This window comes from Rhinatrema bivittatum, chromosome 3 (genome assembly GCF_901001135.1).
Source record: "Rhinatrema bivittatum chromosome 3, aRhiBiv1.1, whole genome shotgun sequence".
Lineage (NCBI taxonomy): Eukaryota > Metazoa > Chordata > Amphibia > Gymnophiona > Rhinatrematidae > Rhinatrema > Rhinatrema bivittatum.
Genome location: NC_042617.1, coordinates 305552771 through 305578652, shown reverse-complemented (window position 1 = coordinate 305578652; position 25882 = coordinate 305552771). Strand labels below are relative to the sequence as shown.

Below are 25882 nucleotides of genomic sequence, written 5' to 3'. Positions count from 1 at the left end.
GTGACTGCATGTACAGTTTATTTATTTATTAATTTAGGCTTTTTATATACCGTCGTTCCAGAACAAGTTCACAACAATTCTGGTAACCCCATCTCAAAACTGATTTAGCGGAACTAGAAAAGACACAAAGAAAGGCAACAAGAATAATAAAGGGGATGGAAAAGATTTCTTGATGAAGACCAAACAGGTTAAACAGGTTAGGGCGTTTCACTCTGGAGACGAGGCAACTGAAAAGGGATATGATAGAAGTTTATGAAACCAAGAGTGCGGCGGAATGTGTAAATAGGGAATAGTTATTTACTTTAACAAATTATGGGCCTCATTTTCTAAGCGGCTCGCACACGATAAGGGACCTTTCGCATGCGAAAAGTCCCTTATCGCGTGCGATACCAGGATGGGGGCGGAGTCGAGGCAGAGTCGGCCCCGGAAGAGAAGGAGTTGGGGCGTCACCGGGACTGACTCTGCGCCGACGCCGCAGGACAGCGAAAGGGTAAGGCCCTTTTTGCGTCCTATTTCGCTCCCAATAGCTACACCTCCTATGGTGGCGTTATTGGGTGCGAAACAGGCAGCGATCGCACTGCGAAGGTGCGATCGCTGCCGGCTAGCGCAGGCCCGCCCCCCCGTTTCAGCCCCCCTGCCCCTCATTTCCTAAAGTATCTCAGGCCTGTGATACTTTAGAAAATGAGGCCCTATATTAGGACTAGGTAGCAGACATAAAACATACTGGAGAAAATATGTTTTCACTCAACATACAGGCTGTGGAAAATTTTGCCAGTGGATGTATTCAAAACATCTACCATAACTGGGTTTAAAAATAATTTGTACAATTTGCTGGAGGAAAAGTCCATAAACCATTATTAGTCAGGTAGATTTGGGAAAGCCAGAGTTTATCGCTGGGAGTGAACAACAAGAAATTAATCTTTTCTTGGGGAACTTCCAGGACTTTGTGACATGGATTGACCAGTGACCACTGCTGGAGGCAGGATACTGGGTTCCATGGCCCTTTGCTCTGACATATTTCTTATGCTCTTAGGTACCATTGTTGGGGATGGGGGGTGGATAGAAGTGGAAGGGATCAGAAGTCCACATTGGGGGAGAGTGGGAGTGACTGGAGGTCGATGGGGGAGGTGGGCTGCAGAAGCACTGGCACCAACAATGGCTATGGGTAGCAAAAGTTTTAAATCATCACTAGTGTGGCAAAACAGGGGTTTTGCATGCTTTGTAGTTTATTTTTCTGCCCTATAACACTTTTCCTCAAGGAGCTCATTTCCTGTGTGCTGGCCTGCTAGTGGTGTTTGATCTCTGTCTGTGGTTCAAGCAGAGGTTTTGTATGCTGCCTTGACTGAAAGTGGCTTTAATCAACATTCACATTTCAGCAGCTTTGAGTGCATGTAACAATGAAACACCCTGCAGTGCCATTGGCTAGAAATCTAATTTTTAATACTGTGTGCACCGATTGGCCCTGGAGATAGAGAACTGGCCCTGAGGGTTCTGGAATTCTCCAGTCCCAGCTGAGAATGCAGAGGGAGCAGATATTTGCACTGAGGCTTTGTTCAACTCCTGTGGACAGCCTTTTCCTGACTTCCCCAGGCACTAGTAAGATAGTGACCCGTGATTAGCTGACAGCCTTTTCCTGACCTCCCCAGGCACTAGTAAGATAGTGACATGGGTTTAGCTAGTTTCTATTGTTTAATCCTTGTTGTGTTACCTGTTTCCATTTGCAATTTAAAACTTTTATTTGTTCTCTTTTCCCCCTTTTCCTTAATTATCTTATTAGTTTGTTAGCTCTGACTGTCTTGGACTGACTGTCGATCCTGGTATTGTGTATATTTGGTCTGTGGGTGCATTTCTAGGAACTGTGTGACCCTTGGTTGTGAGGGGTCTCAGTGTCCCTAGAAACCACCAGGGGATAGCTTGCCGGTGGGGAACTTGCCCAGAGGCAAGTAGAAACCCAGTTGGCGGGTGGGAGGTTACCAGTGTAGAAGCACGTGCGCAGGTGAGGCGGGTCTGTGCTGTGCTTGGTAGGACCCTCCAAAAGGCCACAGGGTTACCCTGGGTGGATTTTAGGTACCGGTGTTATTGTCATTACCACCTTTCTATTATCCCCACATCTTTTCCATTTCTAGTTTGATCATCTTTGCTTGTCCCTTCTTTTCTTGGTTTCATTTATTCTTCTCTTTCCTACACCTTTCTTGTCCTCTTTCCTTAATTTCGGTATGCCTATCTCTACCCTCCCTTTCCCAGTCTGGCTATCTTTCCCCTCTCCCTCCTACTACTAAAGTGCCATTATATGTACACAGTGCTGTACAGTCACACAGGCCTAGCCCAGTTTCTCTTGGTCGCTTCTTCCTTCTCTTTCCCCCAGTTCAGCCTATCTGTCCATTGTGTTCTCTCTCTCTCTCTTTCTGCCATGCAGGCCAGCCTGTTTCTCTCTACATTTCTTTCTTTCTTTCCAGCTCAGACTGACTATATTTCAACCAATCTGCCCCTCCATCTTTCTACTTCTTCCTTCTCCCCAGCCTAACTAATCTCTCCCAGTTGTGCCTCTCTTCCTCTCCCCAGTCTGTTTCCCTTAGCTCAGCCCCTGCAGTATTGCTTCTTTCTTTCCCTCTTGCATTCCCTTCTCTCCCTCCATTGCTTTCTCTTTCTAAAGCTGAGCTGTGCTGTACTAGCAGTCTGCACGGTTCTCGAGGCGCCAGTTACATTCTTATTTCACCTCGAGAACAGTGCAGAACTATTGGTGCTACACAGCTCAAACGCACTCAATGACTGTGGGAGCACAGAGGAGAGGAAATGGCAGGGTGCAACAGGAGAGAAAGTACCAAGGGGGGAGGGGGGGAGAGAGATGCAGGAATGGAAGATGGGGGGAGGGGGCAATAGAACAAAGGAGATGTTAGACCTGTATTTTGAATCCATTCTGTTATTACAACAATTGTTCTCGACTGTGCACTAGTGTTGTATAGAAACTGTGTATTTGTCAGGGTTATGCTGCTTAAAGTTTAAGAAACAGGAAGTTGTTCTGCTCCATCTTTTTGTGCACACTCCTAGATGGGTTCCACGTGCTTTACAGATTCTGCTTGTCTTACTGGCATTTCTGCTAGCTCTCTGCCATCAGATGTGAATGGGAGCGCACTGGAATTGGGGAGGGAAGGAAGAACGGGAGAGAGCACTGGGCAGGTCAGGAGCGGGAGAGCATCAGAGCTGAAGTGGGGGGGGGGAGGATAAACAAGAGAGCACCAGAAGCAGGCAGGAGGGAGCAGTAGAGGGGAAGGAGACCAGAAAAGTTGTATGGACTTTCTTGGAGGGACCGAGGTGATTGCACCTCAGGGTACCTATCTGGTGATGATCCTATGGATCAGCAGATTAACATGGTCTGCTGGCCATTTCCTCTGCTCCCTCTCGCGTCCAAGAGACCGGTCTCACAGAGCTCTGTGGCTGAAACTGGGGAACATTTGCAGTTCTTGTTTCTGGTATGATTGCCCTGCTGCAACTACACACCAGTCATTATTGCTTCAGATAGAAATGGGAGAAGGGATAAAAGAACAGTGTGAGGGATTGCAGAACATATTTAATTACTGCACACTATTAACAATCACAACTTTCTTCAGTACACAAAAGACGAAAATATACTTCTTCAGAGTCACTGGTAGTCCCTTCTATTTCATGCCAGGTATGTTAAAGGCATTATAAGTCTGGGTACAAAGTATTTTGTAGGAGATATTTTAAGCCAACAGTGAAACTTGAAACAAAAAAAAAAGTGCCTTATTTTAGAAAATCTGAAAATGCTAGTGCTACTCCGTCTTCTCCATGGAGGCATCATTCTGCGACCAGCTAAGGCTTCCAGGTTACCTTCTTTCGCCAAGTCTGGCTCTAAGGGAGGTAAAATGCATTTTAGGTTTTGAGACAAGACAACTTTGAATAATAAATAATAATAAATAAACAGAGCATAAGATCAGTGTTTCCTTTGAAAGCTAGTCCAGCAAGGGATGTGTTCATTCGGGGAAATCTGTAGAGGCTGTGGTGATGAGGTCCCTGTTCCCTGTTCCTCCTGTGTTCTTGGACTCTATGGTACTCCATTCAAGCATCCTGCCATGATAACAGCATGGTAGCTGGCTGTCATTGCAGCATTTCCCCAAGTTTCTGTCATTGCCCTAAACCAGCACTCTCCATCCTATTTAAAACAGATCTTCCATTCATCCAATGACTGCCTTTCCCAGAAATGTCATCGGCACAAAAGATTCAGGTGCAGGGTCCTCAACAAAGCCACTGCTGTCCGACTGGGCGCTGTCTGCATGGAGGATGAGATCTGAAATCAAAGGCGACAAAGATAAAATGGCAACATAGGCTATGTTAAAGATATTCTCACCATCAGCTATTTTTAACAGTGGAGGGGAGGGAAGAGTTCCCGGTCAGGGAAGGGTATTAATGATGCTCAAGGATCAAACCTTTTCCAGTGGATATATAACCAGGGATCATGGTATGAAACTCCCAGGGGGAGCAATGTCAGGAAATATTTCTTCTTGGAAAGGATGGTGGATGCATGGAATGTCATCCCTGAAGAGGTAGTGAAGACAAGAATATGATAGAATTCAAAAGGATGTGGGATAAAAACAGAGGATGCCTATTGGCTAAAGGATGAAAATTAAGAAAAGAGGGTAACTTGCATCAACTGAGAAACTGCACAGAGTGGCAGTTACTAACTTAAAAAAAACCAAAACTTGTTGGGCAGACTGGACGGACTACTTGGGTTCTTTTCTGCTGTTATTAACTATGTTATTATGTTAAGAAGGAAATGAAGAAAAGGGGTCATCTTTGTTAATTCTGGATGTAAGATTTCTGCATGGGGATAAACTGCATGGAGGGGCAATTATTAATCTTATTTATTTATTTAGCATTTTTATATACCGAAATTCATGTAGCAGAGTTACAAATCAATTCGGTTTACATATTAACATTAACTTGCATGTAAGAATGCTGTTACATAACAGAAGCCATAGGAGTAATCTGCACAGGGTGGCAGTTATTACTCTAAGCAACTTGCTGAGCAAACCAGATGCACTATTGGGTCTTTATCTGCTATCATATACCATAAGAATATAAGAACATAAGATACGCCATACTGGGTCAGACCAATGGTCCATCAAGCCCAGCATCCTGTTTCCAACAGTGGCCAATCCAAGTCACAAGTACCTGGCAAGTACCCAAACATTAGATAAATCACAAGTTACTATTGCTTATTAATTAATAGCAGTTTATGAATTTTTCCTCTAGGAACATATCCAAACCTTTTTTAAACTCAGTTACACTAACTGTTGTAACCACATCCTCTGACAATGAATTCCAGAGCTTAATTATGTGTTAAGTGAAAAAGAATTTTCTTCGATTTGTTCTTTGATTTGTTTTAAATGAGCTACTTGCTAACTTCATGAAGTGCCCTCTAGTCCTTCTATTATCTGAGAGAGTAAATAACTGATTTACATTAATTTGTTCAAGTCCTTTCATGATTTTGTAGACCTCTATCATATCCCCCTCAGTCATCTCTCCTCCAAACTGAACAGCCCTAGCTTTCTTAGCCTTTCCTCATAGGGCAGCTGTTCCATGCCCCATATCATTTTGGTCGCCCTTCTCTGCACTTTCTCCACTGTAACTATATCTTTTTTTTGAGATGCGGTTACCAGAATTGAACACAGTATTCAAGGTGCAGTCTCACCATGGAGCGATACAGAGGCTTTATGATATCCATCATTTTATTTGCCATTCCCTTCCTAATAATTCCTAACATTCTGTTTGCTTTTTTGATAGCCACAGCACACTGGGCCGATGATTTCAATGTATTATCCAAGATGACGCCTAGATCTCTTTCCTAGGTGGTAACTCCTAAGATAGAATCTAACATTGTGTAACTACAGCAAGGGTTATTTTTCCCTATGTGCATCACTTTGCACTTTTCCACATTAAATTTCATCTGCCATTTGGAAGCCCAACCTTCCAGTCTCACAAGGTCCTCCTGTAATGTATCACAATCCACTTGAGATTTAACTACCGTACTTTGCATAATTATGTGTCATCCTCAAATTTGATCACCTCACTCGTCTTACCCCTTTCCAGATCATTTATATATATATATATATATATATATATATATATATATATATATTAAAAAGCACCGATCCAAGTACAGATCCCTATGGAACTCCACTGTTTACCTTTTTCCACTGTGAAAAGTGACCATGTAATCCTACTCTCCGTTTCCTGTCTTTTAAACAACTTGCAGTCCACAAAAGGACATCACCTCCTATCCATGTCTTTTTAGTTTTCTTAGAAGATCTCATGCTGGATTTTGTCGAATGCTTTCTGAAAATCCAAATACACCACATCTACCGGTTCATCTTTGTCCACATGTTTATTCACTCCTTCAAAAAAATGTAAGAGATTTGTGAGGCAAGACTTCCCTTGGGTAAATCCATGCTGGCTGTGACCCACTAAATCATGTCTAGCTAAATGTTTTGTGATTTTATTCTTTATAACAGTTTCCATGATTTTTCCCAGCACTGAAGTCAAGCTCACCGCTCTACAGTTTTCCTAGATCCCATTGGCCAACTTCCAGACTTCAGGTACAACGGATAATTTTAATGATAGATTACAAATTAATTGAAATAGGTCTGAAATTTCATTTTTTAGTTCTTTACTGTGTAAATCTTCTATGGGTTAGTTATAAGGTGTATCCTCCAGGGGCAGCTCAAGGCAATCTGCTGCCTGAGGAAAGGATGACAATCCGCCTCCCTCCCTCAAGGTGCAGTGCAGGTGAATTCACCAAGAAGGCATCGGGGTGGGAAGGGTTCCCCTTGGAACATAAGAACATAAGAAATTGCCATGCTGGGACACAGACCAAGGGTCCATCAAGCCCAGCATCCTGTTTCCAACAGAGGCCAATCCAGGCCACAAGAACCTGGCAATTACCCAAACACCAAGAAGATCCCATGCTACTGATGCAATTAATAGCAGTGGCTATTCCCTAAGTATAATTGATTAATAGCCGTTAATGGACTTCTCCTCCAAGGACTTATCCAAACCTTTTTTGAACCCAGCTACACTAACTGCACTAACCACATCCTCTGGCAACAAATTCCAGAGCTTTATTGTGCGTTGAGTGAAAAAGCATTTTCTCCGATTAGTCTTAAATGTGCTACTTGCTCATAGAATGCCCCCTAGTCCTTCTATTATTCGAAAGTGTAAATAACTGAGTCACATCTACTCGTTCAAGACCTCTCATGATCTTAAAGACCTCTATCATATCCCCCCTCAGCCGTCTCTTCTCCAAGCTGAAAAGCCCTAACCTCTTCAGCCTTTCCTCATAGGGGAGCTGTTCCATCCCCTTTATCATTTTGGTTGCCCTTCTCTGTACCTTCTCCATTGCAACTATATCTTTTTTGAGATACGGCGACCAGAATTGTACACAATATTCAAGGTGCAGTCTCACCATGGAGCGATACAGAGGCATTATGACATTTTCTGTTTTATTCACCATTCCCTTTCTAATAATTCCTAACATTCTGTTTGCTTTTTTGACTGCTGCAGCACACTGAGCCTACGATTTCAATGTATTATCCACTATGATGCCTAGATCTCATTCTTGGGTGGTAGCTCCTAATATGGAGCCTAACATTGTGTAACTACAGCATGGGTTATTTTTCCCTATATGCAACACCTTGCACTTGTCCACATTAAATTTCATCTGCCATTTGGATGCCCAATCTTCCAATCTTGCAAGGTCCTCCTGTAATGTATCACAGTCTGCTTCTCCTGCATCTCACCCTGCTGAGAGAAGGGTGAGATGCAGGAGTTAGGGTTCCTAGAGGCGTGGCAGAGAGTGTCAGTGTGGCAGGAAGCTAGTAACCCTGCCATACTCCTGGGAACCCTATCACCTGCCTCCCACCTTTCCGCAGCATCTGCCCCTGGGGATGCGGGAGACTGGTGAATGGTGGGAGTCTGGATGTGACACACTCTGAGGGCCAGTGCAAGGATTTTAGATGTCCTAGGTGAACCTTATAGCCTAAGAAAGTTAGACATTTTAAACCTAGGTTACAGTCCTTTGATAAACTCTTAATGTCAGACTGACATCTAGTGGCCAATAATGCCACATTCTTCTGTTCTTAACTCTCATACTCAAATTTCAAGGTGGCTTATGTTCAGCCAGGTGATAATAATTTGTACTACAACAGACATAAGCATGTTTTGAGCTTGCTTGCTTTTGTTTAAATCTATTTGTTAATTTGATAATTATGCAGAGTACACATTACAAAACAAGAATGCAGATTGGTCTCTTTTGCTCAGAAAGAAAACAATAAGTGCATTCAACAAGAAAAACACCTACTTCCTCCCCCCCCCCCCTTAAAAATGATAGTAAAGGTCCATCAGACGGCTACTAAAACGTATCTCTGTTATTATCTTCAATACATATCAGGATTCTACTTCGTGCATGTGATAGTAAAGGCGATATATATACAGCATCCAAGAATTTAATAGTTTCTTCTTTCTCTAGGAGAGCTTGACTTCCCAACTCAAGAGATTATGGATTGTATTCCTCTACTATGCAAAGGAAGGCTTGGCCTTTTCTCTCCAATGATGAAGAATTGCTATTGTGGCTTAAAAGAAGCACCTTTGCAATCCATGTATTTTGTACTGCCAACCAATTGACATGATTCCAAGTTGACATGATTCCAAAGATTACAACTGAACTAGTATAAGGCAATCGTAAAGATAAAACATTTTCAACATACTGATAGAATTGACTCCAAAAAAGTTTGAATTTTACTACAAGACCAAAATACATGACCCAAAGTTCCCTCAGCAGTATTACATTCCAAACATAACTCAGATTCTGTTAGTCCTTCCAGATAGGCCTGTCTGTGGGATACATAAGATGGAGAGAAAAATTTATATTGTGTCTCTCGCACGTGTTTATTCTTTGTGATAGCTCTTGTGTGCCCAAAAGAAGCAATAAATGAGTGAAAAGATATTCAAATATGCAATCCCTGGGTCCATTTATTCCATAGACTCTCTAAAGAATGGGTACCAAATGCAATCTGAAGGGACCTAGTGAGAGATGACAAAGTGTGTCTACTAGGGTCCTCTAAGTCAAACCAGTCTTGTAAAATTTTCCAAGCTACAGCATTAAGATCCTCTCTGTGCAATGAAAAAAGATAACGTCTGAGTTGTAAATAACTGAACTATCCAGGGTGCTCCCTTGGAGCCTGTGCTGTAAAGATTCTAAAGATAGCATCTTCCCTTCCTCATTTAAAACATGAGAGAAAACTGAAATACCCTTATGGGACCATCTTTCAAAAACTTTCCTAGTCAAACGGGGTTGAAACTCATTGTTACCAGTAAAGGTAAGAATGGTGAAACCCAGGAATTTAACTTAAATTTAGTAGTCAACCAATGCCATGTTTTCCTTGCAGGGGATATAAAGATACACCATTTAACAGAATCAGATAGGTGGGAACTTTTAGCATGCAAAATATATCTAAGATTAAGAGGGTGAATTATAGCCCTTTCAAATTTCTATAATAAGAGGTGTCATAAACTAATTCCCCACCTGTGAAAGATTGGCCGCCTGATTATAAAGTCGAATGTCAGGTAAGCCTATCCCACCCTGCTTCCAAGGTGCCATCAATTGTGTTAAAAGTATCCTGGGCTTTCCCGCCAAAGGAAAAGTCTCAACTCCCTGAATAACAATTTAAAATCCTGTTTCTAGTGAAAGAGGAAGAATACCAAAAACATATATCCATTTAGGGAAAATGGTCAATGTGTATATTTGTATCCCTCCACCCAGTGAAATTACCAAGTGCAACCATTTGTGCAAAATAGCCCTCGTGCCATTTTGCAATTTAGCAATATTTAATCCATAGAGATCATGCAATGTTTTTTGAGATCCATCTACTCAGACATGCCCCACTAGAGCAAATCTCAAAGGCACCCTACAAGTCCCAACCCTCAAGAAGCCCAACTCACAGCAACAAGGGACTGTGCTCTCTCAATTGCTGACCCAACTCACTGGAATGCCCTACCCACAAACCTCCGCCTGTAGCCTTGCCATACTAAATTCAGGAAAATGCTAAAGACATGGCTCTTCCACCAGGCATTTCCAGACTAACTCCACGTACCTCTCTCACCCTCTTCTCCTGCTTCTCCATTATCTTTGACTCTCTCCAAGTAATTTGCATCATGCAAATATGTAAATATGTTACCTTTCGAGATATTGTTACTTCTCTAGTTCAATTTTCAGGCTCCCCCTAGAGCCTCCTGCCCTCGAGTTTCTACTGTTGTCCCTCTCCCACCCCTGTTCGTTGTACTTTCCACCTACTGTTGAGATGTGAACCGATATGATGTGCATTCTAATGTCGGTATAGAAAAGCTGTTAAATAAATAAATAAAATAAATAAATATTTCATTTCATCCTCTGCCTATTCCCTGGGATTCCATGTCCCTGGGATTCCATGTCCCAATAGTCATAGCTTCAGATTTCTCCAAATTCTACTTCAGTCCTGCGATAGACCCATAACAAGAAAGTTCATTTAGAAGAAGCTGTAAAGAGAGAGATGCAATAACAGATTGTCAGCAAAAGCGGTTAATTTAAATGTATGTGCACCTATTGAGATTCCTGATACAACAGGATTCATTGCTACTGTTCATATAAAAGGGTCCAGAGATAATGGAAAAAGAAGAAGGGACAAGGGCCATCCCTGTCTTGTGCTCCTATGAAATTCAAAAGCTTCAGAGAAGTCCCCATTAACCAAAATGCACAATTTAGGGTGATTATACTGTAAAGAAATAATATCCTAAAAATTCCTCCCAAAACCACATGCTCTTAAAACAGCAAATAAATAATTCCAAATAACACTGTCATAAGCCTTTTCAGCATCAAAACCAATAAGTAAAGAATTCAGCTGCACTTGGACAGAATGTTCAAGAGAGGCTAGAACTTTTCGTATATTAGTAACTGCAATCCTTCCCTTAACAAATCCTATTTGTTCGTCAGATATCAAAGTAGAAGTATCTTGGAGAGTCGATCAGCCATTATTTTTGCTCATAATTTAACATCATATTTAAATAATGGTATTGGTTGGTATGATCCTGGTAACAGAGGATCTCGACCAGGTTTAAGGAGTGGCTAATACCGCAATGATCATTAAAGTGCTGCATAGGCTCGCCCCAGAGGGAGTCAAAGCTGATCAATCAACATTTTATAAAACTCCCTAGAAAGGCCATCTGGACCAGGGAAGTTGTATAATGGAGCAGAGGCATGCTAAGGAAGGAGGGGGCAAGGGTGGCGGTCCATCCTGGTTGGCAACAGGGGGAGGAGTGCAATTGCTTCCGGCAGGAAGGTCCTGTGACAGCATGAAACAGTAATGTGGCGGGGGAAACCCCGCCAGCAAAAGCAAGGACCTGCAGTGGCAGAGGCCAGCAGCACCACCGGCATTTCCTGGAGCTGGTGCGGCAGCAAAGAACAGACCCAGCACTGCCGCTGGCGCTCCTGGAGCCAGCGGCAGAAGAAGAGGCTCTGCAGTACTGCCGGTGGCTGAAGAAGGGAGAGACTGGCCCTGTGAAAGTAAGTGCCAATGTATGAGGGTGTGAGTGGATGTGCGTGTGTGTGTGTATATGAGAGTTTTTGTGTGTATGAGGATGTGTATATGAGAGTGTGTGGGTGAGTGTTTATGAGGGTGCGGGTATGTGTGTATGAAAAGGTGTGTGTGTATGTGTGTGTATGTGTATGTATGAGAGGATGCCTATGTGTGTATATGAGAGGATGCCTCTGTGTATGAGATGGAGAGTGTATAGAAGAGTGCGTCTGTGTGCCTGTGGGTGTGTATGTATGAGAGGGTACCTGTGTGTGGGGGTGGGGGTGAGAGAGAGGAAGCATGTATGTGTTTGTGCGTGGGTGAGACAGAATTCCTGTCTGAGAGATAAAGAGGAAGTGTGTATTTGTGAGAGAGAGTCAGAGGAAACGTGTTTGTCTCTTTCACACACACACACACTCAAGCTCCCTCTGTCTCTCACCAAGCGTGTATGTGTGTTGAAAGACGGAGCATATTTTGTTTGTGGCTCTGTGTGTGTGTGAACCCCCATTTCATGACAATCTCAGGGTGACAGGTATGGAGAGTGGGGGATTTTTAGAATCCTTATTAGTTTTAATTAATGGGTGTTATTTGATGTCTGCCGTTTTGAAATATTTTATCGATGTTTAGGAAATTTTATGTATATTTTTAGTATGGTTTTATTATTTTGATTGATTTATATTTCTTGATTGTATTGTTTTGAGGAATAGTGATTTTCTGCTTTTCCATTGTTGCACTACATACAGAATCTGGCTTGTGGTTCCAATTCAGTTTTTGTCTGTATGTGTGTGTATGTGTGAGAGAGAGAGAGAGAGTGAGAGAAACATACTGCGCCATACAAGTCACCCCCTTACTTAGTTTCCCAAACTGTCAATGTCAGGGCCTTTGTTGATTACTGTCTGAGTCCAATTCCCTGTTACCTTTTGCCATTGAAGCAGAGAGCAATGTTGGAGTTGCCTCCAAAGATATCAGACATGTTGGTTAAGGGTAGTAACTGCCACACCAGCAAGTTACCCCCATGCTTATTTGTTTTCCCCCCCATGCTTATTTGTTTTCCCAGACTGTAAAATCCAATTGCCTTGTTGGTTGCTGTCTGAATCTAATTCCCCTTTTCCCCCTGCCATAAAAGCAGAGAGAAATAATAGAGTTGCATCAACAGTATGAAGGCTTATTGGTTAAGGATAGTAATCACCAAGCCAGCGACTTACCCCCATGCAGTCTTTTTTTCATTTCTATCCTCTAGCCTTTAGGGATCCAGTGTTTAGCCCATGCTCCTTTTGAAATCTTTCACTGTTTTTGTCTTCACCACCTCCTCCGGAAGGGCATTCCAGGAGTCCACCACCCTCTCCATGAAGAAGTATTTCATTACGTGACCCCTAGTTCTACTGATTTCTTTACAATGGAAAAGGTTTGTCGATTGTGCATCATTAAAGCATTTCAGGTATCTGAAGGTCTGTATCATATCTCTCCTGCACCTCCTCTCTTCCAGGGTATAAATATTTAGGTCCTTCAATCTCTCCTCAAAAGTCATTTGATGGAAACTCACCCACCATTTTTATCACCTTCTCTGGACTACCTCCAAACTGTCTCTGATGCCTTTTGAGATACGGTCTCCAGAACTAAACACAATACTCCAGGTGAGGCCTCATCAAGGACCAGTACAAGGTGATTATCACCTCCTTTTTCTTACTGGTTATTCCTCTCTCTATGCAGCCCAACATTCTTCTGGCTTTAGCTATTGCCTTGTCACATTGCTTTGCCGTCTTCAGATCACTAGACACTATTACCCCAAGGTCCCTCTCTTGCTCCGTGCACTACAGCCCTTCACCCCCCAAGACGTATAGCTCTTTTGGATTACCACACCCCAGATGCATGACTCTGCACTTCTTGGCATTGAATCCCAGCTGCCATATCTTTGACCACTTTTCAAGCTTCCTTAAATCACATCTCATTCTCTCCACTCCTTCTGGTGTGTCCACTCTGTTGCAGATCTTAGTATCAGTCGCAAAAAGACAAACTTTACCTTCTATCACTTCCGCAATGTCGTTCACAAAGATATTGAACAGGACCGGTCCCAACACCGATCAGTGCAGCACACTAGTTTTCTCTTCAGAGTAGGTTCCATTTACCATCACACACTGACTTCTATCCATCATCCAGTTTGTAATCCATGCCACTACCTTGGCACTCACTCCCAAGCTTCTCATTTTATTCACAAGCCTCCTATGAAGGACCCTATCAAAAGCTTTGCTGAAATCCAAGTAGATCACATCGAGCGCTCTTCCTCGATCCAATTCCTTAGTCACCCACATTACATATGTACCTCTCTGTCTTAGTGAAATCTCCAGGTTATGAAACATATAATGCTTTATAATAATCTGAGAAAATTTTCTCAGTTTCTTGAGATTCATGAACCATTTGACCAGTCTGTGTTTTCATAGAGACATGTGTTTTCCATCTCTAGGTATGGACTGCATTGGCCAACATTAGGGATGTGCAGAAGGATGCCATACTTTGCATTTGGGATTCGTATTTGTCGGGGGGCAGATGCGTTGCATTCGGCAAGGGCCCCCCCCCGATCCGTTTATACGTTAATTCTTATTCATTTCCCGGCTAAAATTAAATTAACTACAATCCCCCACTCTCCTGACCCCCTCCAAGACTTACCAAAACTCCCTGGTGGTCCAGCGGGGGGTCCGGGAGCCATCTCTTGTGCTCACACCCTCTGTTGCCGGTATTCAAAATGGCGCCGATAGCCTTTGACCTACTATGTCACAGGGGCTACCGGTGCCATTGGTCAACCCCTGTCACATGGTAGGAGCAATGGATGGCCGGCGCCCCTGTGACATAGTGAGGGCAAAGGCTATCGGCTGCCAGTATTCAAAATGGCCCCACGGACTGCCACTCTTACCTCCAGCCTGGTCCAAGTTGCAGCAGGATGCCGCCAGCACATATGGCAGGATGCTGCTGCCGACTTTCCCCAGGCCAGCCGCCCTTCTCCAACATGGCACAATACCACTAATGCTCCTGTGTAGCACCTGTTTTGTTGTGCTTTAAAGAGATCACAGAGAGGAAGCCCCGCAGCCCCTGAAGATGATGTCAAAAGACTCCTGGCTTATAATAAAAGGTCCTCTCTTCCCTTCACTCCTCACCTCAGCAACAGGACTGCCTGCTTCATCTAGTAGTGAGAGTTGCCAGCATCTCATTCTTCAGTTCCAGCCTATCTTCATTCTTCAGTTCCAGCTTGTTCCTGTTCTTCTGTTACAGCTCATCTTTGACTCCAGGGTCCAAGATCCTTCTTCAGTTCTTCTATGTGTTCCTCACCTGCCTGTTTGCTCCTTACTTTCCTATCCGTCCCTTCTTCCCTATGGATACCTGGTACTTGACCTTGGTCTGATTCCCGGACATCCTTGCTTGCCATCAGCCTGTCTCACCTGTCTCCATCCTTGCTTCGCCTGTCTCCAGAATACCCTCAAATGTCACCTGTGGCTGATCTCAGCCTGTCTCAGGATTCGCCTGATCTCAATCTGCTCTGACCCTGCTACGTCAAAGAATCCTCGCTGTCCACAAAAGCCCCCTTCCTAAGATCTGCTGGCCCTGGCATCTGAAGGCTCAACTCGAGGGGAATAAGGGCTGGTAAAGGTGAAGCTCCAGTTGGGCCTTAGCCTCGTCTGATTCTGTCTGCCAACGGTGGGGACCTGAAGGGCTCCTCCCTGCTGATTGCATCGACCCCATCTCGGCCTAAGGGTCCACACCCGCATCAAGTTTCTTGTAATAATGTAATATCAGTTTGAAAATGTTGCATTGCTTTAAGTAATTCATAACGCTTCACCACTGTTCCAATCCCACATACATTCCAGAATAAATAATTAAGAGATTTTCCCATAATTAACAGGTACCGTAATAAAATGGTTTGTGATAAGAAAATACTGAAATATTGGGGCCATCCAGCCTAGACCCCCTCCCAAATACAGACAAATGAAATATTCCAAATAGACATTTGCTTACTGAACACCATAGCAGAAAGCCCACTCCCATGATTCTCTTTCCCTATAATTCCCGAACCCCTCTCTCAACCCTGCCCCCCCCCAAAGAAATTTCTCATTAAACCCACAAATAATTCCAACAATTTCAAACCAGTCCTGTCTTACTATAAAAGCCACAAAGAACAGTAAGTAAGGAGTCATCACATTCATGCCTTGGGGGCCCTCCCCATCTGTTGTGTGCTGTTCTCATCTTGTATCACAAAACATATGAAAAGTAAGGTATTTTAAGTAAATGTAACTGTCTATCAAAATAGATTCAAAGCAGCACCAAGTTAATTATCTCTCGTATTTGCAGACTGATGATCATATTGTCTGATACCAATACTGCCATCACATCATGGAACTCTATTACCAATAATATTGCCAACCAAATTTGTCCATTACTTTCCCAAAAAATCAACCCTTCTAACTCCTCCAGAAAACCCTGGTACTCCGCTGAATTAAAAATTATCAAACTTACCCTTAGAAATTTAGAGACAATCTGGCGTAAAGACCCTTCACCCACACATCTAACCAATTATAAATCCGCCCCGCATAACTATCATAAACAAACCCTTAAAACAAAAAGAGATTTCCATGCAAAAAGAATCCACAATTTACAATTCAATTCCAACGCTCTCTTTAGTTATGTCCATAAGATGAGCAAAATTGATCCCCCGTCCATATCTGAAATGGATACTAAAAACAAAAGTAATGATCTCGCCCAATTTTTTCACGACAAAATAGCAAAGATCATGACACGATTCCCCACTACCCACCTCCCAACCACACAACCCTAATGCATCATTCAATACCTTTGATACCACTGCCACCTCCGAAATTGAATCCATTCTTAAGAAAATCAAACCTGCCACACACCCCATTGACACTATCCCAACTAAATTACTCCTGACCATCCCTGAAGTAATTGCACCTCCCATAGCCAAGGCAAAGTCCCCACTGCCCTAAAACAAGCCATCATTAAACCCATACTCAAAAACCCAATTCTGACCCCACTATACTGGCCAATTACTGCCCCATCTCCAACCTTCCTTTTCTAGCAAAAATCCTTGAAAAAATTGTAAACACACAACTTACTGACTTCCTTGAAAAATACAATATTCTCTCACCCAACCAATTTGGCTTTCACAAACATTGCAGTACTTCCACAAACCTATCAGACCACCCAGATCACAACATGCTGCCACTTTACCCATGCCATCTCATAAAGCCGCACTCCTCACCTCTACCAAGGAGCGTGCTTTGTCCATAGCTGGACCCATAACCGGGAATGATATGCCCCCCTGACTTACGTCAGGAATCATGCCCCAAAAAATTTAAGCAAAAACTTAAGACATGGCTCTTCTTACAAGCCTTTCCCTGAATTACCAATATTCACACAACGAAGTAATCGCCAACTATTTGGACGCCCTTTTAACACTCACTTTTCAGCCCTTGCATCCTATTTTATAATTATCAGACATTTTCTCTTCCACCCTCCGCCTACTCCCCTCTTTCTCTCTCTTTCTCACACACACACGCACACACACACACACACACTCTCACACACACACACACAACACACAACACACCACACAAACACTTACTTCCTTTCCCCAAATCCTGTCCCAGCACTGTGTCCCTTCTTAAGCCCAGGCCCAACTACACTAGCCTCACCTCTCCCAACTGTTTAGCAGCAGCTGCCTCTTCCATCTTCTGGCCTCCACGGACCGATGGAATGCCACAACTGCCCCTTTGGGTTCAGATGGGCCAAAACGACTCCTTTAGCCAGTGCAGGCCAGTGTGACACCATTTTCTTCTTCCTGTCCACTCAAGCCAATTTGATTCCTGCTTCCAGTATGTATGGGCCAATATCCTTCTTCCAGCCTGTGTGGCTAATGCAGCACCCAAAGCTTTCTGGTATTTCTCCAGAGACCCAGCAATTCATGCAAAATCCCAGAATCATTATATTGTACCTGAGCAGTTCCCAAATACAGTATGGTGAGTATCCATTGTGTGCTACTCTAGAGGAAAAGTAGTAATGCCATCATGACCAGCCCTACTGTAGGGACTAGGAGACATGTAGACATCTGACTTCCGGGCTGCTGTTAGCACAAATTGAATGATCTCAGTGTCAGTCAAGAGGCTTTGCCAAAGAAAGCAATCTCAGGATTTACCTGCAATGAGAATCAAATGGTTTAGCTCTTACCTAACAAATAGAACCTTCAAAGTAAAATTTCTTGATAAAGAGTCACATCCTATCGATCTCAACTTCGGAGAGCCCCAAGGATCCTCTCTATCCTCTACACTATTTAATATCTATATGCTCCCTTTATGCAGAATTCTATCAGGCCTCGGTCTAACACATTTTATCTATGCAGATGATGTTCAAATTTTAATACCGATCCAAAAGTCCATTGACCAAACTCTAAAGCTCTGGGACATATACCAATCCTCCATTGAAAAGGTATTAACCCAAATTAATCTTTCCCTAAATACTAAAAAAAACTGAAATCCTATACATCTCCCCTAAATTAAGCAAGACAAAAGAGCTTGAAATTCAATAAGCGGCCAAAAACTACCCCATCTCCCTAGAAGTACGAGATCTAAGGATTCTTATAGATTGCGAATTCTCCATGAAATCCTGCGTTAAAAAAATAATAAGCGGTGGTTACTTCAAATTAAACATACTCAAAAGATTAAAACCCCACCTATTCCCTAAAGACTTTAGAACCGTCTTACTGGCACTTGTCTTATCAAGATTAGACTACTGTAACTCACTATTCTTAGGCCTTCCTGCAAATACTACAAGACCATTGCAACTTCTGCAGAACTCTGCAGCTAGACTCTTGACAGGTACTAAAAGATCTGAACATATCACCCCAATATTAAAAGAACTTCATTGGCTGCCGGTCAAATACAGGGCCCAGCATAAAATCTTATCACTAATACACAAAACACTCTACAATGAAAAAATTGAATGGCTATCCTCTTCATTTCACTTCCACACCCCCTCAAGAACCACCAGATCAACCGGAACAGGGATGCTACCAATTCCTTCCCCCAAAATTGCCCACCTAAATAATGTAAGAGAAAGATCTATCTCTATTGCTGGACCCCTTCTATGGAACTCCATCCCGCAGGAATTATGACTAGAAGCTGACATCAAATTATTTAAAAAGGGGATTAAAACTTGGCTTCTTAAACAAGCCTACCAAGAGCTGTTAGCATAATTATCTTACACTTCTGATTTAATACCAAGGTAATGTATATATTTATTTTTATTATACTATCTCTACCCTAACTATACTACCACTCTAAGTGTTTAAATTTTGATCATTTAGCATACTATTTAGTTTGCTATGTTAATTATATTATGAAATAATGTATTTACTTCTTTCTTCTTTGGAAAAGCAAATAATTTTAAATGATTAATTGCTAACTACTGTAAACCGATTTGATATGCTTGCATGAAAAGTCGGTATATAAAATTATTAAATAAATAAATTACTCAGTCCACATGGTCAGTTAAATTGTGGGCCGGAGAGATTCTCTTAATATAAACATTCTCATTTGACAATAGAGAGCAATATCTTTCTATTTTCTAATCACCACTGGCTTCCAGGATTTTCTCTTCCCATTGGCAGATGGAATGGCAGTTGTCCGATAGTTTTTTTAAAGGACATTTGTCCAAGTAGTCAGATCAAAAATAAAGAAAGAATAAACCTCCAAATTTCTAGGTAGTAGGGCTGGGCCTTCACGTGGAATAGACATTCTTTCACTTGAAATCTCCCTTTTTTTTAAATCACTAAGGCATGTGGTAATAATTATGATTTTCTTTTTCCATAGTACAGAGGCCATGGTGTCATCAATATTTTTCCATCAAATAACATTTTTCTCAAACTTGCACACTGAAAACAGCTACCCCAAATTTTACTGATTTAATAAAGGTGCAGTCTCGACATTCTCTATGGTAGCAGCTGGCATATCAGCCTTCAAGCATATATTGTTATTCTACATACAAAGTCGGTAAAATGAATGGAACACTCACTCTCTCTTTAATAAACAGAGGGGGCTGATGCAAAAAAAAAAGCGCTGAAAGCGGGCGCTGAGTGTTCAGCGCCCGCTTTCCTAATGCGCCCCCAGGCACCTCTCCTGGGGGCGCCATGCAATATTTAAATTAGGGGTCGCGTTGTCAAGGAGGTGCTAGGGTCGACTGCTTGCCCCTAGCGCCTCCTTGATAACTGGCGCCCACGAGCGGCTGGCTGTCTGCAGCTGTCTGCCAGTTAAGAAAACGGGCATTGAATCTAATCGGCGTTCATTTTCCTAATCGGTGCACAGCCACGGATTCTGGAAATGGATGCTTGTTAACTGAGCGTCCATTTCCTGAACCTGACTGTCGGCACTTTTTAAAAACTTTTTTTTTTATTCTTTCCTTTCTCCGACTTAATATCACAATGGTATTAAGTAGGATGCAGAGAAGCATTTTTTTCTACTTTTCCATACATCTTTTGGGAGTGCTCAGAATTTCTGAGCGCAAAACTGTGTGTATTGGCGCACATTATTTTTTTGAATTCTGGGTGATGATGAAAATGCTGACCTTGGACTTCTGAATATGCTGATGCCAGTACCAGTCTGGGCCAGACACCTGGGTCTGAACCCAGTGGGCAACGTGTACAAGTTGCACAAAAGATCTTACAATTTCAGCAATTCAAAGTCTAAATTGAGAAAGAGAAAAACAGGAAAGTGAGGCTATGTTTCTGAGTACGAAAATAAATCTGTGAAGCCAAGGACGTGTGTGCTAGGAGCTGATAAGGGGAAGAGAAACTAGGCCACAGTGACAGTTGGCATGATAAGGAAAAATGTGACCCTGAGTGTAGGTATGGAGCAATCATGAGCTGATTTAGAGCAACACGATTTCTAGCTTGCAGTGCATATTATGAAACCTATAAAAACTGCTGGAAAAGAGAAGTAACCAAGCAAAGCTGTTTTCTTTGACTGACCTGTGTACTTAATGTGAGTATAGAAAGTATATTAATTTGTAGCTTGATTCTTTGCTTCCTGTATAGGCCACTTGTCGCCTATCCAGTTTTATAACAAGATATTAATATAGCATCTAACAGATTCCAATTAATAAAATTTTTTTATTTGCATTAAGAAGCTTTTGTAAATTGCAGTTTGTTCAGTGTCATTTTCTCTCACAATACAATAGTTAACCTAGCATAAAAACAAAATGGCGACCGCGGCAGGACTGTGATCGTTTTAGTAGGCCGTGATAGAGGGTGACACTGAATATAACACCTTTTGTGAGACATATATTCACGTTCCTGATATCTCTTTTAAAGCCGGAGTGATCAACCGTGCTTGGAGGGAGAAGGAAATCAGGTCCTGTGTGAATAAAGGGTTAACGAGTACTCAGAATTAATGAAGATTAATATTTTTGGTTTAATGGATGATTTATGCTATATATCTCTTTGGGTCGCTATTGTTTGCAATTGCTTATTTTGCCTTGTGCTTGGCTGTTGGATATATTGTACAGTTGGGCGTACGTCGCCTAATCAAGAGGAACAGGAACGGGATTTTGAGGGAAACGCTCAGCTTTAAATTGATAGAGATGGAGAATAGTGGCCTTAACGCTATAACCCTGAAAAAGATCCCCCAAAATACTACCTTATATATTGATAGTGCACAAAACAGTACGGCACTTCAATATGTTATTGCACTATTCCCCTTTCAAAAGGAAATGATAAAGAAAGTAAATGACAAATGGGTAAAATATGCAGCTAAGGACTCTTTTCTGTCTTGGCCCTTAGAGGGCTCTTTACAGCCTAGTCGATTGATTCCACTCCAACATTTCCTACAAGATAAGAAAAAGGATAAGGCTAGTCTGGAAAAACATTTACATATCTGGAAACTTTTTTCAGTAACAGCAGATTTATATTATGCTGATACAGAAATAAAAAAGGGAGTCAAGCCAAAACATGAAATAGTGCAGGACCACCAAGGGTTACCAAAGGATGATCCTCGGGATCAACTAGTAGATCCTCAGCCCTACCCGCCACCTTATGTAGTAACTTGTCCAATGATAAAATCAGGAGAAAAGAGTGGCGAGATGAAATCAGGAGAAGAGAGTAGCTGGCAACTGCCAATCCCTGCTGGGTATAGGCCTTTATATGATGCAACCCCAAGTGCTCCATTGTACCCAAGTTTGGATACATACAAGGGGAGCGGGGACAAAATGGAACGAGGGGTAACGAAGCAATTAACAGATGAAAAGTTTAGGGTGCCAGCCCCGATGGGATACGGGACTTTACAAGAGACTCAACCGTTACCACCCAATCCTGATGAAGACCAAGGACAGGATACGGGGAATGAGTTTGAGATTACAGGAAGAATACATTTAACAGCAGTACAGGTAGAAAATGAATCCCTAAAGCAAGCAGACCAGGTAGAAAAGGTAGACCAGAATAAAACTCCGGCAAAAGAACCTGTGCAAAATGAGGAGGAGAAGGATCTAGCAATAATCAAATGGGTGCTGGATGTTTTAGACAATGACCATAAAAGTAAATATGGTAAACCTTGGTGGGAAGTGATCACACAAGAGTGTGAACAACAGCAGTGTCGCATCCCGTGTTCAAATATTGGGCCTGTGAACACCAAGCAAGTTGATGACTTGCTGTCGACTGTTTTTGTTTATTGTACTGACTCTATCCACCATGACTTCATGGTCAAAGGATGTGAAGTCTGGAGTGAATTATTGCTAGAATATGAATCAATTACACCCCTCACAAGATCAAAAAAACAAAAGCGGAATACTGGGCAGATAGCTTGTTCATTACAACACAAAGATTCACGAGACAGAGTATTACAACAACCTGTTTTCGTAAGAACAGATGCCCAAAACCAATTAGTAGCTACATATAAGCCATATAGCCCCACTGATATCAGTACAATTGTACAGAAATTGCCAAGTATTCATAAAGGAGCTAGAATGTGGCTAGATGCTGTTGATACCAACACAGCAGGAACACAGTTGGCCATAGGTGATTTTAAAGCACTTTGTGCAGCATGTGGTATAAATCTTGCGCAGCTGTCAGTAGTTAGTGTGTGTCCTGGTTTGGTTACTCCTGCCGTGGATGGAAGCCCGTTTCAGGGACGAGATAGGATAAATCTAGCAAAAGCTCTGGATACTTTATATCCCACTACAATTGATTTTACAGCCATTACAGCAGGAAAATGGGATGGTAGTGGTGATTTTTCATCACATTTAACAAAATGTATGGATACATATAAGGCACAAACTGGACAAGATGCTGATGTCCAACCCCACATTCCTGTGTTTTTGCATTTATTTTACGCTACTTTACCAGCAAACATGCAGACAAATTTGAACAATGTTGTGGCTTTATCTACAAAGGGATGGCCTGAGGTAAGGACAACATTATTGCACTTTGCATCAGTTCATACTAAAATGTTACAAACTCCTCATAAAGAACAACTGAAAGTAGCCAGTAAATTAATGGCCTTACAAATAGCAGATTTGGAGGAAAAGAAAAAGGCGAAAAGCCATGATCAGAGTAAAAAATTCTTACATGATCCTAATATCCAGGATGGTATACAAGATTGTTATGTGATACAGAAACAACCCTCAGATATATACCAGGGAGGATATGGCCCGTATATCCCCCGGGGTAGAGGAATGCAAAGGGGTAGAGGTGGCCGTGGCCTGTCACAAGGTAGGGGGAATAGGCCATCACCAGACAGAAGAGCTCATGTAGAATGTTGGAATTGTCACGCAGTGGGACATTATTCAACTGAATGTAGACGGCCAAAGAACCCTAATTCCTATCATGCACAACCGCCGGTACCAGACCATTGGCAGCCTGGGCTGCCTGGGCCACAGTCCGCACAACAGACACCCTCACAGTTTCCTGTGTGGACGCCAGAAAGTTACTGACATAAGGCGGGGAATACAGGAATCGTCCAGGGTGATACTATATTCCTTCAGACATCAGAACCATTTGTTCAATTATTAGTAGGCCCACAACAAGTTCCAATGCAATTTTTAATCGACACAGGAGCCACCTCTTCCGTTTGTGTTAAACCAATTGCTGTCAGAGAATCACTCGAAACCAATACTACTATAGGTTTTGATGGCAAGCCTAGTGAAAAACATTTAACTGAATTAACACCTGTGACAATTAAGACTACACAGGGCAGAAGGGAGGCATCTGTATAATTTTTAATTGCCGAACATTGCCCAGTGAATCTCTTAGGTCGAGATTTACTCACTCAATTTGGATTGACATTAACCTTTAAAATTCCCGATTCTAAAAGCATTCTCTCACTGGTTGCTCTAACGAGTAGAGAAGAGAATGTTGAGATCCCTGACGAGTGGAATTGGGATAAATTGCCATCAGAATTATGGAGTACGGAAAAAGCCCCCTATGGAAAGGCTAAAACAGCTCCTGCTTATCGGATTAAAATAAAACCATATGAGCAGGGTCCATATGTGAATCCTTATCCAATTAATAAAAAATTGACAGAGCCTACGATGCGTCAGATTGCGAGACTATTAGAAAATGGTATTATTGAGGAATCCGAATCACCCTATAACACTCCTCTATTCCCTGTACCGAAAGGAGAAAATGATGTGAGAATAGTTCATGATTTACGTGCTTTAAATGAAATGGTAATCCCACAATATCCAGTATGTGCAAATCCATTGACGCTTTTGCAAACTCAGCCAATACATAAGTTCAACTCAGTTATTGATTTGTCTAATGCATTTTTTGCTATCCCCTTACATATGGCTTCCCATGATTTGACATCATTTGTATTTGGTAACAAAGCGTATCGGTGGACGAGACTTCCACAAGGTTTTACGGATAGCCCAACTGTATTCTCAAAACAATTGAACAAGGATTTGGAAAGGTTTAGGAGTCAATTACCCAAATCTGTGTCCTTATTTACATACGTAGATGATATCCTGCTCTCCACAGACAATAAGCTGGACTGTTGGGAATGGACCTTTAAATTGTTACAAGTATTAAGTGAAGCTGGATATAAGTGTAATCGACAGAAATGCGTTTTAGCTAAAACACAAGTGAACTTTTTAGGTCAAGTTATATCTTCCAAAGCTAGACACATTACAAAAGATTTATTGTTAGAATTACAACAGCAAGAACTTCCTCAGACATTAAAACAACTTCGTGGATTGCTGGGAACCTTTAATTATTGTCGCCAATGGATCCCAGGCTACTCTGCGCGTATTTCTCCTTTATTACGGCATTTACACGTACCAGCGGGTACTATTTCCACCACACAAATTGCCTTAACTAAAGAGGATGAATTGTCCATACATGACATATTACAGACTTTATTACGAACTGAACCTTTGAGTACTGTAGACCCTCAATTAAAAGTGCATATATGGGTTCGAGATTTAGGTAACACATGGGCCGCCCTCGTTAATCAAGATGATACCCCAAATAAAGCAGTGGCATTTCTATCCGGCTCTTATAGCCCGGTGGAGATGGCACTGCCTGAAATCCCAAAATTACTGACAGCCATTGTTGCTGCAATTGGAAAATGGAGAGCGATCATGCCATATTGCACATTGGTATTACACTGTGATCATTCGATACATCATATGCTAACCACCAGTAAAGCGGCATTGACCGCCACCAGATATGGTAAATATCAGATAGAATTAAATGGCAAAGATATAGAAACTAAACCCCTCACAAAAGCCCAGAATAAATTGTTAGATTGGTTTTTCCCTAATATAGAACAGTCTCAAGTAGAACGGAAAGATATCCCTGAACTGTTGTTAATCCGATTCAGTCCTCTTGATGAGTAACTAATAACCTCATCAACATGCATTTGCATGTGATGAGCGCTATTAGTTTTGCAGCGCGTTGCATAAGGGGATTAGGTTGTGCCTACACAACCCATGTCCAACTGAGGGTTAAACAGTGCGCTCAGCATTGGCCCCAGAATATTGTATCTGTTATTAGAAATCAATATTGTTTGAGAGTCTCTTTTTTGACCTGTTGGGATACACTGCCCTCTAATGGTACACAATTGGTAGAGCAGTTTGAGAGCTCATACGTCTATCACATGGTAGTGCTAGGATTAGAACTAAAACATGGGGAGATAAAATGACTTGTCACAAGTTCACACAGAGTTAGTGGCAGCAGAGAGTCTTGAATTCCCCTTCCAGAACAAATCCTGGCC

General features: G+C 42.1%; 1 protein-coding gene across 2 annotated transcripts in view; it reads right to left on the bottom strand.

The window, feature by feature from the left end:
• Nucleotides 1-3581: 3581 nt before the first annotated feature.
• Nucleotides 3582-25882, bottom strand: part of TESPA1 (thymocyte expressed, positive selection associated 1) — a 145073-nt gene continuing 122772 nt past the window's right edge. For both annotated transcript variants that reach the window (XM_029595120.1, XM_029595121.1), the window contains exon 15: nt 3582-4306. In XM_029595120.1, coding sequence (XP_029450980.1) covers nt 4194-4306 — 113 coding nt within the window. In that variant the 3' untranslated portion in view covers nt 3582-4193. The remainder of the gene's footprint in view (nt 4307-25882) is intronic.